Source organism: Rhinolophus ferrumequinum, chromosome 17, assembly GCF_004115265.2.
Source record: "Rhinolophus ferrumequinum isolate MPI-CBG mRhiFer1 chromosome 17, mRhiFer1_v1.p, whole genome shotgun sequence".
Classification (NCBI taxonomy): domain Eukaryota; kingdom Metazoa; phylum Chordata; class Mammalia; order Chiroptera; family Rhinolophidae; genus Rhinolophus; species Rhinolophus ferrumequinum.
The window spans coordinates 30,675,335-30,692,945 of NC_046300.1; the positions used below are offsets into that span (position 1 = coordinate 30,675,335).

The 17,611-nt window shown below is 43.9% G+C and overlaps 1 protein-coding gene across 1 annotated transcript in view; it reads right to left on the reverse strand.

Annotated features, from left to right (window-relative positions):
• Positions 1-538: 538 nt before the first annotated feature.
• The window catches only part of GALNT15 (polypeptide N-acetylgalactosaminyltransferase 15), a 42,457-nt gene continuing 25,384 nt past the window's right edge, over positions 539-17,611 (reverse strand). Inside the window, exons 4-10 of the mRNA XM_033132954.1 lie at positions 15,896-16,063; positions 13,455-13,572; positions 11,237-11,431; positions 8,684-8,815; positions 8,204-8,308; positions 5,102-5,245; positions 539-2,538 (exon numbers count right to left, since the gene is read on the reverse strand). Coding sequence (XP_032988845.1) covers positions 2,392-2,538; positions 5,102-5,245; positions 8,204-8,308; positions 8,684-8,815; positions 11,237-11,431; positions 13,455-13,572; positions 15,896-16,063 — 1,009 coding nt within the window. The 3' untranslated portion in view covers positions 539-2,391. The remainder of the gene's footprint in view (positions 2,539-5,101; positions 5,246-8,203; positions 8,309-8,683; positions 8,816-11,236; positions 11,432-13,454; positions 13,573-15,895; positions 16,064-17,611) is intronic.

The window sequence follows — 17,611 nt, forward strand, 5'->3', positions numbered from 1 at the left end:
AATGTTTGACTCTAGACTGCTGGCTGAATACTTCTCTCTGTCCTCTCAATAAGATACTTAATAATGGTGAACTTGGTGGGGGTAATGACGAATTCGATCTTAAAACCCAAAGAATAAACTTCAATCATAAAACTCAGGTGGACATAGGAAGATCCAACTCGAAAATCAAATTTTCCAATTTCCAGGTCTCTCTACTTCTAAGTTGATCATTGTGAATAAAATCAGAACTGAGCCCACAGAGAAGAGAATTTGAACACTCAGTTACACTATGAGAAAAAGGTTGAATGTCTTTTAGAACTAAATGGAGGCATCTGTTTTGTTTAAATTAAGGGTCTGTAAGTACCAGCCAGGGACTGAGTTGACAGCCATTTTTGTAATAAAGTAATAAATCATGGGGATGTTTCAGGAAGTAAAAAACACCACGTTGTTTCTTTGTTCAACCAATTAAGTAATAAGCCATCTGGGTCTTTTTGTTAATTACTGTCAAACACAACTTATACAATTGAATTCAGCTTTTTATTTAATTATATTAATTTATTTCAGCAATTTCAAATACCCACAATGCCAATAATAAAAGTTCATTTAAAAAAATAGAGGTCTTGTTTAATTTTTATTTTTCAACCATTAATACCCTTTACAAGGTTGTCGTCTGAGAATTTTTAGCTGTTTCCACCTCAGATTATTAAGAGAAATTGTTTTAAATATAGACAGATCTGAAGGGAGAAGATGGCTGCACTTTCTTCTCTCAATGAGAAGACGACTCTATCTAGATCAGTGCTATCCAATGAAACTGTTTGCAATGATGAAATGTTCTATACCTGTGCTCTTTAGTACAGTAGCCCCTAGCCACATGTAGCTATTGAACACTTGCAATGTGACTAGTACAACTAAGGAACTGAGTTTAAACTTTTAAAAATTTTAATGTATTTACATTGACATAGCCACATGTGACTGGTGGCTACAAGCATAGGTCTAAAGTGTATTCTGAGGAAGAAGAAATGCAGTGAGTCATTGACTTAAGTAAGTGGAGAAGGAACACATAATTATAATAGGTATTGTTTGGAAACCCTCATTTTCTACCTAGTTTTTCTCATTAGAAACACACTGAGTTCTGAGACAGCCCAAAGGAGATCAGCATCTTTGAGCGGCGGTTTCTAAGCTGACTATGTAAAGAGTGAACTCCATCTGGAGGAGAAATGGGTATGAATAGTGTCTTCTGAATAGCAGAACCAACCCCACTCAGCAAACTGGTCAGAAAGACTAAGCCGGGCCACAGCAAGGAGAGCTAGTCAGCTCTTGTTAGCATTGGCTCTGCTCTGTGGAGGTGTGTTCATTCCACAGTTGAGCACGTTCAACCTGTGGGAACACTTAGGGGTGCCAGAAAGTTTCTATAGGCTCGAAGATGGACCTGTCAGCCTTCATGAACATTAACACCCAACTCTGTTTCCTCTCATAAGAATTTTGGCTCAGAGGTTGGCATTTCCCCTCAGGGAGGTTTGTCTCTTTGCAAAGATTGCTATTTCTGTCAATACAAAACCTGTAACAGGGCACCAGGAGAGTTTCTCAACTGTATACACTTTTGTTAATGGGAATGCCCGGTCTGAGCTGACCCTTCCCAACACCAATGACTAGAGATAAATATATTGCATGAGAATCTGGTTGTGGTTAACCAAGCTAGAGAAGGGCAGGGCGAATGGAGGTAGAAAGTTCTAAGGAAATTCTCATTAACATGAAAACATCCTATCCCAGGATTACTGACTCTATTCAGCTGCTAGGCTGACCTGGAGAGTTGGTCCAAAGCTCTCTTCCATCTTCTCACCAACACTGTTCTTCTCTCAATAGAGAAGATTCCCTTCCTTTTTTTTTTTTTTTTTTTTGGACCTATGGCTCAACCAATGAACAAGCTAATCCAAATAAGCTAATCCAAAGTTTTGGCCATTATGTCCTCTTCACACTTGAATTTTTATGGTTGGCTATGCAGACAATCCAAGGTAAGGCTATTTGAAATAAATTGATCAACTGGATGTATGTATCCTAAAGGTGCTGCTGGAGAATGCCCAGGCCTCTATCCTTGGTCAAAAATAAAAGCAATTATTACATGCTCAATGGAAAAAAAACGAAGACTTCTGTACTATGTGATGATTGTCTACCAGTGATGAAGACAATGAGGCAATGAATTCATTTTTTTTTCTTTTGCTAAAACAGCCAGTAGTCAATCAAATAGGTGTGAGAAGGAAGGACTTTTCTATATTCATTCAGGGAGCTTTCTCTCTACTGTCACCAGGAACAAAAATATAACAGGGCCTGCTTTATAACATATACATGCTCTTTTAGTTCCCTTGGGGCCGAACTGTGATGGCCAAACTTCTCTTTTCCTTCTTACACTGGCGTTCATCGTTCATCCACAGTGTGGACATTGTCAAATCGCCAGAGCTGGCTAGCTTTTCCATCACACTGGCGCAAGTACAAATCTTTATTGTTTTCTTGCACCACAGCTTCCATGCATTTCCCAGAAAGAATGTGAACAATCATTCCATTCTGAAAAGCGAGAAGAAAAGGAAAAAAATATACAACCAGTCAGTCCCCCACAGTCAGTCAACAAAGAAGAAAATTTCTAAGATTTGTGCTAATCATTAAGAAAAGAATGGAGGTGATGTGAACTGGACTGGTAAGGAACTGTAGTATTTTGACTAATATATAATATAACGTAGGTAGCTCTAAAATTTAGATATCGTTCAGAGCCTCAGGGTCATGAGTTCAGTGATCTTTGTTGTTGTTGGATAAGTATGCCATTTCTCAGAGAGTTCTGGTTAGTAGAATGCCAGTGTAAAAATCACATTCAGTCTTTATACTGTATTGGTGACATTCACTGTTATCATTGACTTGTAAATTTCTGCTTTCAGAAGGATTAATTGAATTTCTGCCCTCTGTTAATCCTGCAATTTAGTACTGCTGCCATGAGGTGGCAGTACAAACAAAGTAAGACTTTAAGGAAACACTCAAGGCCTAAATCAGCCATGTTTAAAGATTATACAAAATCTACCAGATTTAATATTGAAACTAGCCATGCTCTTTTCAGGGAAAGATCAATGTCTTCATGAGAAGTTAAACACCCTTAACCAGTAGTGCTAATAATGTCAATTTATCCAGTTATTTGCTTATTATTTATTTATTTTTGACAGATAATTCACACCCCATAACATTCACTCTTTTAAATAAAGTACACAACTTGGTGGTTTTTAGTATATTCACAGAGTATATGCAACCATCACCACTATCTAATTCTAGAACATCTTCATCACTGTAAAAAGAAACCCACTATTCACCAAGCAGTCGCTTTCAATTCCTCCCTCCTTCCAGCCACAGGAAATTACTAATCTACTTTCTGTACTTGTAGATTTGTCTATTCTGGACATTTCATATAAATGGAATCATAAAATATTTGACCTTTTGTGATTGGCTTTTTTCATTTTGCATCATATTTTCAAGTTTCATCCATGTTATAGCATAAAACAATACCTAATTTCTTTGTTTTTCTTTCTCTTTTTTATTGTGGTAAAATATACAACAAAACTTATCATGTTAACCATTTTTAAGTGTAAAGTTTAGTAGTGTTAAGTATATTCACACTGCTGTGAAACAGATCTTCAGAACTTTTTCATCTTTCAAAACTGAAATTCTATACCCATTAAACAAATATCCCCTCTGCCTAGCCCCTGGTAATTATTTATACCATACTGCTTTCTGTTTCTATGAATTTGACCACTCTAGCTACCTCATGTAAGTAGAGTCATACAGTATATGTCTTTTTGTGACTGGCTTATGTCACTTACTATACTGTCCCCCAGTTCATGCACATTGCAGCATGTGGCAAGATATCCTTCCTTTTTAAGGCTGAATACTATTCCATTGTATGCATATACCACATTTTGCTTATCCATTCATCCATCATTGCACACTTGGGTTGCTTCCACCTGTCAGCTATTGTGAATAGTGCATCTATGAACAGTATGTCACGCCTTTTTATGGCTGAATGGTACTTTTTCAAAGTCTTCTTATTTTTAATGCCTGAAAGATGCTGGGTGTATTTTACTGACTAATATTTTACTTACTATTTTCAAATTATGTTTCTAAAATGTATCTTATCCTCAGGATGTGCTTAGGATAACACTTTATGATCATTCATAAAAAACCGTAACTTGGTTTCTAATACTCCTTTAGGTACGTGTGGGCCCCCTAAGTCTTGGGTTCACTTGTCACCAAAGCCCCACGAGCTTTGTTCTCAACTGCTTATTGTGCACTCAGCCTAGGTTTTCCATGATTGATTTTCTTCTTTCACAGCCTGCTCTGAGTACAAATGCACAGTTCTGCTTATTTTATCCTCTTTATTCCCACACAGAAGTTGAAGAAAAGAAATCAGAAAGATGTGTGTACTTATTTGTTTGTTTTATATTTACACCCTAACTCATCTCAGAAAGGTTTTGAGGTGGAGAAAAAAACTGCATATGGACACATTATTGATACTGTTACCTTCCTCTCCCAATGCTGTTTGGGGGACCCACTCACACTCCCTAAGTACTCACATTCCATTCTACTGATATATAACCTCTGGAAAGGATCTAGTGCTTCTCTTTCTTGCAGTAATAGGAATCAAAGTCTTACTAAAATGATGAAATGTCCACAGTGGAATTTACAAAGGAAGAAATTGGTACCTATGTCTATATCTATGTTGTGGGAGATGGGGGAGCCTTTCTATTGCTCCTAAAACCACACCACTGAGGTGGTTGACTATTTCTGTAACATGCTCCAGGGCTCTACTTCTGACCTGAACTAATAAACTTCAAAAAGGGGCGACCTCCCCTCTCCACCATGATCAAGTTCAGAGCTCTACAGAAACATGACAATTTAGTACATTTCAAGATGCTGGTGGCCCAACATGGCTGCAAAGTTGGCTTTACCTACCCCTGAGGACTTTGTGCCAAGCCACTAAGTTAAACAGCAGAGACACAGATCTGAACAGTCATGTTTGACCTCTCGGAAGAGTCTGGGACACAGCACCGACTCCTGGCACGACTGAGCCCTTTCTGAATGGATTACTTACCTCCTGGAAGTCCCAGTGCTGCTGATGGATGGCAGGACCTTCCTCGGTGCAGTTCTGAAGAATCACCTGCTCGCGCCTGACATCGAAGCACAGGTGCTGCGGGCTGCCAAAGTGGATGTCCTTCCTGCCGGTGTGCTCCAGGTGCTGGGAGAGAGGGAACGGTTGTTAGCACAGCTAGAAGGAGATATTCTCCAAAGCTGGAGATGAGAGTAGCAGAGCTCACAACAGAGCTGAAGTCTAAGGGGCAAATTTTAGATTTTTTGGGGGGGGTCAGCAAGACTGTATCTCATAGTCAGTTCCCAACATGCTTTCGACTAGCCCTGGCCTCTGACATCTCCCCAGTCTAGCTGCTCTCACATTCCTGTTTATACATTCTGGTGCGTTCCTCCATCATTCCGTTTACTGCACCATTGGTAAGGCCATAAAGAATGCGGTGAGCTTTGTGTACTGTTGGAAGGGCAGATGAGGACCTCCTCTGAAGCCCAAGTTGATCGCTTTCTGGAGAGATCTGACCTGGCCCTGCAACTAGTTTTCCTGCTGTTTGTTGTATCTGCTTGACTCTGGCTCATGGTTAGTATTTCCTTCAGTGTCTTGGTGTGTTGGGTTGTGCTTACCTTTGCAGATGGACCTGAACAGTGGGAAGCCTGTGTGGCCAGGTGGGAGGGCATGTCCTGACAAAACCATTTTCCATTTGCTCCTGCCAAGTACAGCCTGAACTAATTTTTATGTTAATTTTATGGCTTGGAGACAGGGTCAGCTGCATGGGCATGTGACCTGTGCCATCACAGGGGGCCTCATGCTTAGAATGGTTTAATGTTCTTGGCTTAACATACTTGATTTAATGCTCTACTGTCTTGAAATTCTTAATAAATGCTGAATTAGAGGCCTCACATTTTCACTGTGCACTGGGCCCCACAAACAAGATAGCTGGTCCTGCTTCTGGATTCCCAGACCACACTGTTGGTATAAATTTGAATCCTAAATCCACATTAGATGCAAGCTTGTGGTTAAAAATTGGGGCATTGAGGGGGGAGAGTTAATTGTCTCCTACTCAAAGACTCTGTAGAGACAAACTTCCTTGCCATTTCCTATGGCAGTGAGTGGATTTTTCTAGTTAAACTTTTCACAGTTTCTCTTTGAAGGTCAACACTGGCTTGACAGATCACCTCCCATGGACTGAAGGAAGTCTCTTGTCTCTTACTCTGCATTGAACCAACAGCTCTGGATTCCTGGGTCCACAGTATCTGCCCCCGGAACCTAGACAGGGCAGCTTGGTTCATGCCCAATGGCTCTATTTTCAATTGCCTCTTGATTTTTGGCCCCTGGAAATTTCTCTTTGTTATCAACTCAGTTACTTATGCATGGAAGAGGGTGTTTCTCTTTTTTTAATCTAACTTAACCAGATCTTTTTAGAAGGGCTTTCAGCACATGGTGTTCATAATTGTGCTGGATCCAGAAGTCCATGGTAATCTCCTTCTCCTCACCAAAAATAAAAAAAACCCCAAATAGGTAACCTTCTATCTACATGAGGGAGGCTTCATTATTCCCAGTTGCAGATGAGGAAATTGAGACTCAGAGACGTCAAGAAGCCTGCTTGATATCAACAGCTAGGAAGTGCTGAGCTGTTTCTGCCACCTTGCACGGCGTCCTTACTTTATCTCCAAGGCCTCCTCCCCTGTGCCAGGTGTGAATGCCTACCCCTGTGTTCTGGAAGATTGGTAAAGGGTAAAGCTGAAGAGGCCAAACGGATCGAGAGCATCACGTTCCCCCAGACCCCCGGGGCCTGCATGGCCGACTCCCGCCTCAGCTGGTCCTCCCTGCAGGGCTGGGCTCCAGACCTTCCAGGAGATGTTCTTGTTTGTGGCCCGAGGCTTTTAGGGCTTCACCTGACACTTTTCATCATTATCTCCAGGAACATGTCCCCTGTTCTTTGTTTTTAATAGAGGCTTTTGGAATATGATAGCTTAACTCAAAGGCCCCTGTCTAGGCTGAAAGGAGAGAGATTGGGGGACAGGCTAGACTTTCCAGGTTATCAACCAAGTTGTGAAAAGAAGTAGATCTACCAACCCTCAGCCAGCATCGTGGGAGCTGCCCACCACCTTGGGCAGTTATTCCATGATGCGAATTTTGAAAAGAAAAAAAAAATTCCTTACGATGTAAGATCTTCCTGATGTCCAAGGGGCCCACAGGGATGCTGGAATAACCCTGCTGCTTCTGACCCGTCTCCTGACCCAGTTACTTTCTTTTCTCCTCAGATACTTGAGATAAAGTCTACCAATGGCTGAAGGGCTGCAGGAAGAGAATAGTTCTACCTTTGACTCTTTCCTTTAGATTTTGGGAATCATAAGCCAGCAATTCTAGAGCCCCATGGACCCTAGGGGGCTTCGAGGATTCCCTGAACCCGCAGTGATTCTGAGTCTACGGCCCCTACTCGGGTGACCCACTTTCCCCATCTCAGATTCTAGTTGACTAATGATCTCGGGCTGATCCTGATATTTCATAAATGGTGCCCTGGTGGAAATTTGCCTGCATATAAGTTTTCTTTGATCTCTAATTATAGTTTTTAATTTTAATAGGGAGATTTGCATATACTCTGGATTTCTAGTGTCTTTTTAAATGTTGGATGATCTCGTAATACTAGGCCCACTTTCCTATAAAACAAAATGCATTAATTGAGGCTGGGGTGGGTGCCGCGGTCCTTTCAGATGGGCCATGTGCCCCTCAGTCACAACAGCCGCCACTCAGCTCACGGTGCTCATTCCCTTCATGTGCCTGAACGCTGGAGACGTCTGAGTTTGCTGCCCCTGGGCTGGCCACTCTCTAGCCTCTGTTTCCTCATCTGTCAGATAAAAGCATTGGCTAAACAGCTTCTCCAGTTCCCTCAAGCTCAGATGCCAATATTGTCTGACAGTGGTCCATGTCTGTGATCGCAGTTGGGGCAGGGTGGGCAGGGATGTGATGGGTCATCACAATGGGACTGTGGTCCATCAAGGGATGTGGACCCACTAAAAGTAGATGTCCCGAAAGGAAGTGAGGAGCATCCCAGGAAAGACCGCTTCCAGGTTTTCCCCGGCCAGTACCCAGAGAACTCTGACCACCCACCTGTTGTTGCCGGCTGTCACTGCAAGGAGCCAGCATCATGGCACAGCCCAAGATGTCCCCTTCTGCCGGGCAGTCTGCACAGAAGCCAAGCCCAGTGTTGTGGAGCTGAAAGTAGACACCCATACAGAAGTGAACCCCGCCCTCCACATACAGACACTCTCTGTCAGGCACCATTCCTCTCCTTCACTCTCTGGACTGTAGCTCAAGGTACCATGTTCAGGCCATGAAAATGAGTGAGGTCAAAATGAAGCCACTGGTCTTAAGGGACAGGCCTCCCCCACGAAGGAGGCCAGCAGCACTTGTCCTGGTGAGGGCAACCCAGTCACCTCCTTCAGGGCAGGAATGAAAGCCTCTGAGGCCCCGCTGAGCTTGGGACTGGTTGGCCAAGGTCACAGAAGACCATCAGATCATCCAGTTCCTGTCTTGGGACGCTGCCCACCCTCCCCTCTTCTTCCTCATCTTCCCTGGGTCATGCCTTGCCTTTCCAGAGAACCTGGGCCTGCGCTCAGATGGGTACAACTCAGGGTAGATGTTGGCCAGAAACCAGTGGAACATCCGACAACCCAGTCTCCTCTGCAGCTGCAGGCGTTCTGTGCAGTCCAACTTCTCCACCTGGGGACGGAGAAAGACACAGGCAATGAGATGGAAAAAGCTTATTGTACATCAGAAATCATGAGGTGGGGAAGAGTAGAAATGGCGGAAGCTGAAGGATTGGGACAGAATGAGGGCACCGAGGCCACAGTTTCCCGGGGCTGCAGAGAGAGGAAAGGGTCAGGGAGAAGAGGGTTTGGAAGTGACAGGACAGGATGGGTCTTCCCTAGAGAGAGCTGTGGAACCAGCAACGTGGTAGATGATGCCACTCCCTTCCCACAAGCCCTTGTATCTTCAGTCTACAAAGACCCTGATAGCTATGCTTTGATGACTCTTTGTGAGGAAGCTGGCAAAAATGATGGGGCTTGCACCTAGGTTGCATAGTGCAGCACCATGATAGGCCTCGTGGAGGCAAGAACTGGCCCAAAAGCAACTGAGGTGAAGTAAGCGGGAAAATGATGGGGTGGGGATGGGGACAAGACAAGCTTTCCTTTCTTCCCCTCTAGGAGTCCAATTTCCTCCAGGAACGAGTCATTCCTTTGGGCTACAGTATCCCCTTTCCTAAAGAGTCTCCTTTATAATACAACTGTCCTGGGATGGATATCAAGGTAAGTCCTTACCACTTTAGTATAAATTAATATTTTGGGCTGTATTGATAAGATACAAAGAACCCTGTCCAGTTTAGTACTAAATCCTGGATATAGTTAGGGAAGAGAGGGGTGCTAAGGAGGGTTTGGAAGGATCAAAAACAGAAATAAAAACAAAAGAGAGATGATTATTTCTTGGGGCAGAGAGAAGAAATAAGAGGAAGCTGGAGCAGGAGGTCCATGTCAGAGCTCTAGTTTGACGGCCTCTAGCCTCGCACTGAGACACCGGTCTAGCTGGCTATGCAAAGTCTGACTGTGCTTTTTCCGTCTCTTTGTCTTCAGATAGAAATGCTGGGGAGAGTAAGGCCTGGTCTACCACACTGAAAGGCTTTCTACGTGCTGCTCAGAGTGTGATCCCCTGAGCACCCAGCTCAGAAATGCCGAAGGAACTGAAGGAAAATGTGGATTCCCGGGCCCTGCCCCAGCGCCTGTGATTCAGTAGGTTGAGGCGAGCCCCCTGGAATCTGAATTTAACCATTTCTCCTGAAGAGTCTTATCCACAGAAAGTTTGAGAACAACTGCTCTAAGTCAGGAATGTCTTGGTAGTTTCATGACACTCTTAAGGGTTCCCTTGAGTCCTCTCTAGCTCTTCTCCAGGGCTGGATTTTTGCTACTAATGCAAAAACATTGCTTCATGCAAGTTCTTTCACCTTCACCTTTCCTGGTCATGAGACAAACTGGCAAATCTACCTAGCTCTTGTTTGACTTCAAATGAAGGGGCGTGCTGAAAAGCAACTTTCCTTCTGTACAACTGTGCCTGAGAGACAACCAAACAAGAGAATGTCAACTCCTCCAGCACTGAAACCCTGGCCTTGTCATTGGGTGCTTAGGATTTCTGTATCTTAAAATCCATGTGAGGATTTTGGGGTGGGGTAGGAAGGGTGAGAGGATAAAAATTGTTAAAGCAAAATTAATATTTAGTTATTTAAATTTATAGTCAATGCGTGCTGTCAAACACCTTCAGGAAGGCAGTGATGTTATTGAAATCTTGATGTCGATGTAAGCAATAGAACATTTCCAAAATATGAATTAATAGAATGTGCAAAACAAACAAAATGTCTTCTCACTTACCAGTAGGAGGTGCCATTCCCCTTGTGAAAGCCATCAAATGAACAGATGAGGACATTTATAGATCAGCAATGTGCACCTACCCAGCAATGTGGGCTGGTAAGAAGCTCGTGGGAGCTTTTCCAGGACATTTGTAGGTCTTGGAAATCTTACCTTTGGAGCCGCCACTCCCAGCACAGCAAACATTAATGTGAACCCATGTCGCACGTAAAATAACATTTATGTGTCACTCTGTAAAAACTGAACTGGGTAACAGCTGACGAGCTGAAAATGCAGTGGATTTTTAATTACATGTTTAAAATTTTTCTTTGGCTTGTTTTGGGTCCTTTATGTTTATTATTATGTTTATATTTTTTTCATGTCTTAGATAATTTCACAGCCTTGGGCACTTTGCCCAGGATGAAAAGGGCCTCTGAGACCTGTTTCATCACTTACTCCCTGCCCACTCTCTCCTCTGGTCCCACAATGAAGGATTGCATCCCACAGATGTCATCCTCAGACATGAAGGGGTTCCAGGCCGAGACCAGCCCTGATACACCATGGAAATGCTGGGAGACACAGAGGACAGCTCCACCAGGTAGAGGAGCCGCTTGAGGGAGCAACTCGAGGGAAGCATAAGCCAGTAGCTTCTATTTTCTCCTCCAGGCAGGATGAACTCACTCCCTGGCCCAGCTTCCAGCTGGTGGCCCTGTCATGAGCACAGAAGCCCCTGCTGGGCTCTCCTTACCTTGCTCAAGGAGAAGGCTTCTGGGCTGTGCTTGTAGAAGGTTTCTTTGAATGAGCCCAGCCAGATCTCAGCAATGCGAACCTTGTTCTGCAGGGTCGCCTCCTGGTCAAGGGGGGAGTGTGCATCCTGCTTTTGGTAGATGTGCCCCACCCGAGAGCAGGGAAGGATTTCAACGGAGCCACCGCAGAGCCAAGCCTGCCACAAAAGGAGAAAATACACAACTCTGTACTCCCATCCAAAAATGTGGAAAGGGGAAGTAAGGGACTTGTGAGGGGCTGGCAAAATGCACAGGAAATCATGAGCACACACTGGTATATAGACGAGGACTGACATTAAGTTCGCAAACTTGTTGCAATGATGTTGCTCACCTTTTTTTGATATCAGAGGGATTATTCATTATGAATTTGTACCAACTAGATAAACAGTTAATCAAGTTTACTATTTAGAAGTACTGAAAAGGCTGCGTGAAAAAGTTAGACGACCTGAACTGTTCGCCAATAATTCATGGCTCTTGCATCACGACAATGCACCAGCTCACACGGCACTGTCTGTGAGGGAGTTTTTAGCCAGTAAACAAATAACTATATTGGAACACCCTCCATACTCACCTGATCTGGCCCCCAATGACTTCTTTCTTTACCCAAAGATAAAGGAAATATTGAAAGGAAGACATTTTGATGACATTCAGGACATCAAGGGTAATATGATGACAGCTCTGATGGCCATTCCAGAAAAAGAGTTTGAAAATTGTTTTGAAGGGTAGACTAGGCACTGGCATCGGTGCATAGCTTCCCAAGGGGAGTATCTCAAAGGTGACCATAGTGATATTCAGCAATGAGGTGTGTAGCACTTTTTCTAGTATAAGTTTGAGAACTTAATTGTCCGACTTTGTATCATACACATATGGCATATATACAAAATAGCATATATATATATATATATATATATATATGCATATATATACAAAAAGTATAGAACTCAAGGTGCAGCAGAGTTTCTACATCTGGGCGTTCTGGGTGGGGGAGCGATAAGCTGAGAAGAATGGTGGCATTTGTCCTGGGACGGAACTGGTAGGGTGAGGGGGCCACACCCATGCAGCTACCTGACCTTGAAACACTTGCACAGATTTCGCACTTAGGGAGATGTGGCCATGTAAATTAGAACCACTATTCTCCAAAGGCTGCTGCCTCAGGAAAAAAGGTATCCCTAGTGGTCAGTCATTTCTAAAAACTTGTGAAGTCTCCTGATGCCAAGGCACCAGAAACTGTTTAGGTGGAGATTGAAGCAAGCTTTTTTGAAACATGGTCTTTCCTACTTCAGGAGGGTTCTCCCTGCTCTCCACTAACTCTTCTGCCTACTTCCAAACGCCTAAAATCCATTTGACAGAGAGCCTTACATTACACACTTGGGGGTAAAGCTGAACGTGAAAACATTGCTAGCGGAGCAAGCATATAAACTGAAGCACACCAAGGCTGGGGTTCCCAGACTGGGTGCCAAGGTGCCCTGAGGTATACCAGCAAACTCTAAGGGCCATGTGCGATAGTTTAAGTGTTTGAGAAAAGCATAGTGACATCTGTTGGATGTTCTGCAAACTTCGAGCTCGAAGTAATTCATGGCTTCCACATTAGATTGCTGCACTTTTGATGGTGGTGTATCTTGACTGGGTTGGATTTTTAAAGTTGTTGTGATAAAAAGTAAGTAGTATGCTGACATTGACGTTGAACAGGAAATGAGGGTGGCGGTGTCCAGTCTGATTCCAAGGTATGAGAAGTTGTGCAGTGCCCAGCAGGTACTAAGTTGTTAGAACAAATATCTGTAAAGTTGTTTGGATCAAACCATATGTAGTTTAACATATAGAACTACTTGGGGTTTGTTTTGTGCGTGCTGTGAAAAATTACTGAGATGCTACGGGTGCTGTGAACGGAGAATATAGGGGAATGTCTGCACTAAGGTGTGGATGACCGATAATACGCCTTTTCTTGTGAGCAGGTTTGATAGTCAACTTCACGAGGGAGGCTGGAGGTAAAATCAAGGTCGGGTACGAAAGAGATGGGAAGGGGGATGAAACGGGAGGTTTGACACAGCACATTTAATGACTTGATAATTTTCCCCCGGCCTTATCCCCGACTGGTGGTATTTATAATGGCTGCTTCCAAACTGTGACCAAACACACTCCTACAGAGAGCCCACCTGGACCCTCCCATGGCCCAGGACATACCTTGAGAGACAGTTCGAGGTTTTCGCCACCCCGCAGTGACATGAGAGGGTCATAAGCTCCAGTGTTTTGGAAGTAATGTCTGTCCATAGCCACAACCCCGCCAGGTACCACAGGGCTCCTAGAGGGAGAAGACAGGGACAGAATGCAGTTCAGAACCCGGAGCACATCAGGAAGGCTTACTTGGGGGGAAGGGGAGCCTCCAGTGGCTAAGAGAGTGGACTCTGGGCTCAGATAGACCTCAATCTTTTTAATGGCAAGACTGGAACAAAACAACCATGTTGGAAATCCCAGTATTTCATAAAAAAGAAAGCTATGGTTGCCTGGGCCTTTTATACCCTATCCTCGGGTACTGCTCCTATAGGGCGGGCCATGGGCCTGTACCTGAGGCTCCCCTACCCTCTGGCTGAGTCCCTCTAGAGAGACCTTTGGGAAGAAGGGCGGGGTTAAAATAAGACACCCTAGAGCACGTAGCACCAGGCCTGGACAAAGGGCAATGGTCGGCTCTGTACTCTTTCTTCCCTCATCCCTCTCTTCACCCTCTTCTGTTTGCTTAGTGACCATTCACTCCTCCCCAATTCTAAGATGAATCCACCAGGGACTGTGGTAGTAGATAGGTCCTGCCCTGGGGGAAATAGAAGTGCCTTATTTAAATGTATTTAATGTTTAAATACTAGCTTAAACACAGGAAACTAGAACCCCTGAAAAGGGTAATTAAGATGAAATGATATCCCGTAGAAGGTTTTAAACCAGAAAAGATGTAGCCACAAGGCTTTTGAACAGGTATCCACTCAGGAACATTTTTTTTTTTAATGGAGCAAATATTAATGCAGCTAAACTCTGGGTATGCCTCAAGATGTAAATGAATCAGAGTTCAGATTTTTAATTACCAAGAAAATAGTATTACATTAACAAAACTACTGACCTTTGGGTTATTAAAAATATGAAGTTATGCCAGAATACTTAAAACCAGTATTGTATGGTATTACTTAATACAATTTCCAGTTTTGCCACTTACTATTTGGAAGCTCAGGGTTCATTCCTGGAGGACCCAGTGCTTGCTGTTTGGGTATCTGAGAGAAGAGGGCACTTTTCCTGGCTCCCATGTGGCTGCCCTGGAGCCCAGGAGCCCCTCACCACCATCTGCCCTAGGAGACAGGGTCCAGGCAGCACCACGGGGCACCAGGCAGAAAGTGGGGTGCAGCTCCATAGAGAACCCAGGACTGTCAGCAGAGCATCATGGGCTGTGACATGGGGGCCAGGAGAGGATGTGGGATTTTGGCAGATGGCGCACAGAGGGCACAGGCTGCTGGGGGCCAGGTGTGCCAAAGCCCCGCCAGAGGCCAGGACCAGTAAAGGTGCATTGTGGTGAACATCATTGCAGGACAGCTTGAGCCCAGGTGGGGCCCTCCCTTCTTATCAGCACAACCCCACAGCAGCCCGGACCTCAATGTCAACTCCAGAGAGACGGGGGGTGGAAGTTATACAATATTGTGACTATAGCAGTGTTACTGAATTGTTCACTTTCAAGTGATTCATTTTATGTGAATTTCACCTCAGTAAATTATTTTTTAAAAAGGGTGATACGGCTTGTTTTATTTACCTGGATCTCTTAGGATACTTGCTTTAGGAACCCAGTGCCATGGTGTAACAAGCTTCAACTAGCCCAGAGGCAGTAACCTCTTCGAGAGAGAACGGATGAAGAAGTTCCTGCTCACGGCCAGCCTCAACCTTCAGACGTGTGAACAGCCTGCAAGGGATCCAAGCCCCCAGCTATTGTGTGAATTCCAGCCAGTCGAGTCTAGTAAATACAGTCCTGCCGAGGCACCAGACACCATGGAACAGAGACACCCAACCCTGATGCTTCTTCCCAGAATTCATGACCGACAGAATCCAGGGGCTTCATAGAATGGCTGTTGTTTTACAGCACTAAGTTTGGGTGGTTTGTTCATGCAGCAGAAGATATCTACAGTGTTAACTTTAGTTGTTCAAAACCCAAAAACGTGAGAAGCATCTCATAAAATTGGATATATTTTGAGACTTACGGTGTCTTAGCGTAAGGGAAAAGGGACCTGCAGCCTGGTGTGGTAGAGCAGGGTCAAGGTCCCAGCTCAGGTTCTGTCATTGTTCCACACTGGGGTGTCCACTGCAGATATCTGGAAGCGCTTCACTGGACTCCATTAGTATAACAAATGACAATAATAACACATAGCGGTGTGGCTGGCACTCTTTAGATGTTTTTCATGTATTAACTCAGTCAATCTTTACAACAACCCTCTAAGCTAAGTACTATTATTATCCCCAATTTACTAATGAGGAAACTGAGGCACGAATTAAGTGATGTGCTAGGAAACTAGTGGAGCCAGGATTAGCTCTCAGGCAGTCTGGCTGCCAAGTTCATCTGAGGAAGTGAAGGAAAAGCAGGTTCCAGGATGGGGCATCACCTGATGGGACTGACGGGGGACAGCAGAGTCTTTCTTTCACTCTCCGGCAAAGGCTCCCAGTGGAAATCCAGCTTCCAGTCCAACACCCCGCGCTGCATGTCCTTGGAGGGGTAATACTGGAAAGTCTTCCAGTCAATCACATCTATGACTGGAGACAACACCCGGCTCCTGGAAAGAATTGTAGAATCAAATAAGCGATGCAAACCATCCACTTGCTGGGGACAGAAACCTAATTTATACATCTACTTCCCTATATGGCAGCCTCTAGCCACATGTGGCGACTTATTGCGCACCTAAAATAAGGTCTGTTTGAATTTTAGATGTCGTATCAGTGTAAAATACACACACTAAATTTAGAAAATTGAATATGAAAAATATAAAAGTCTCACTAATTTTTATGTTGGTCATATGTTGAAATGATAATATTTTGGATATGTTGGGTTTAGCAAAATATATTTAAATTAATTTCATTTCTTTTTATTCTATAATGTGACTACTAGATGTGCTTAAATTACATATGTGGCTCATGTTATATTTCTATTGGTCAGCACTATTCTAAAAAATATGATTTTCCCATAAGAAATCAGGGGCCCATTTCATTAAAGAGCATGCTTGCCTCTTTTCTTTCTTTAAAAACTCCGTTGACAGCACTGAGAAACAGGAGAGTGGGGTCCTCAGCTCAGCTCTACCATTGATGAATGGAATGATCTTGAGACAGCTGTTGGACCTCTCTGGGCCTCGGTTTCCTCATTTGTAAAACAGGAGATTGAACTATTTACCCCAAATGTCTTTCTCCGATGTAACGCTCTACGACTGTGGTTCTTGACTTCCTTTGTGCCTTTGAAAAATGCTCATATGCACATATACAAAATATTGCACATAGTTTCTGAGGGCCCATGACGCCGGCTGTATTGGTTCTTGTTCCTCCCTGCATCACAAAACTTGATTGGCTTGAGGGATCAGGATTGCCAAGCTCCGGAAGGGTCCCTGGTGTTGGTGTATCTGTACATGAGCATGTGATGTCTACCAGCAAACCAAAGTCCTGAATTTAGGTTTATCTATTCATTTCCTGATGCTGATGCTGTTGGCGATTGCGTTCTCTCTCTCTCCCTTTCACTGGCTCTCTTTCACAGCCTGAGCTATGACCTCAGAGAGGGTGATGTGGGAAATTGGTACAGGTCAGAAACTTCACCTTTTAAATAAACAGGTAATCACTCAGGGGTAGCAGGAGCGTCTCTCCACCTAGCCAATATCTCAATCACATTTTTTTCCCTTGCCTCTCATGACTTCTAAAATCTTCTAAAATCTGTGCCATGGAATAAGTCAAGCCTGAACTCAGGGGTGGCTGGAAAGTACCACTCTAAAGAAAGTGAGGTTCCTAGAAATAGAAACGCCAGCCACACTGTTTACACTTCCGTTGAATTCCATCTCTGTTCCTTCTATCTCAAAAACAGCAGAACTGGCATAAGCCCAGGCCTTACAGAGAGGGCCAGGGTGGTCCTGGGATTCAATCATCTGCTTTAATCTGTGGCCTTACATGACTGACTTTGGCATAAGTAGTCGTGGGGTTTATATTTAGAGCAAGGATCTTGATATGCTTTTCTTGCCCTTTTTGCATTGTTCCTTCTGGAAGGTAAGGGGAACTTAATCCCTCTGGTCTCTACTATTTTGGGGCATCCTGCATTGACCTAAGAAAACTGAGAGGCAAGATCAAGG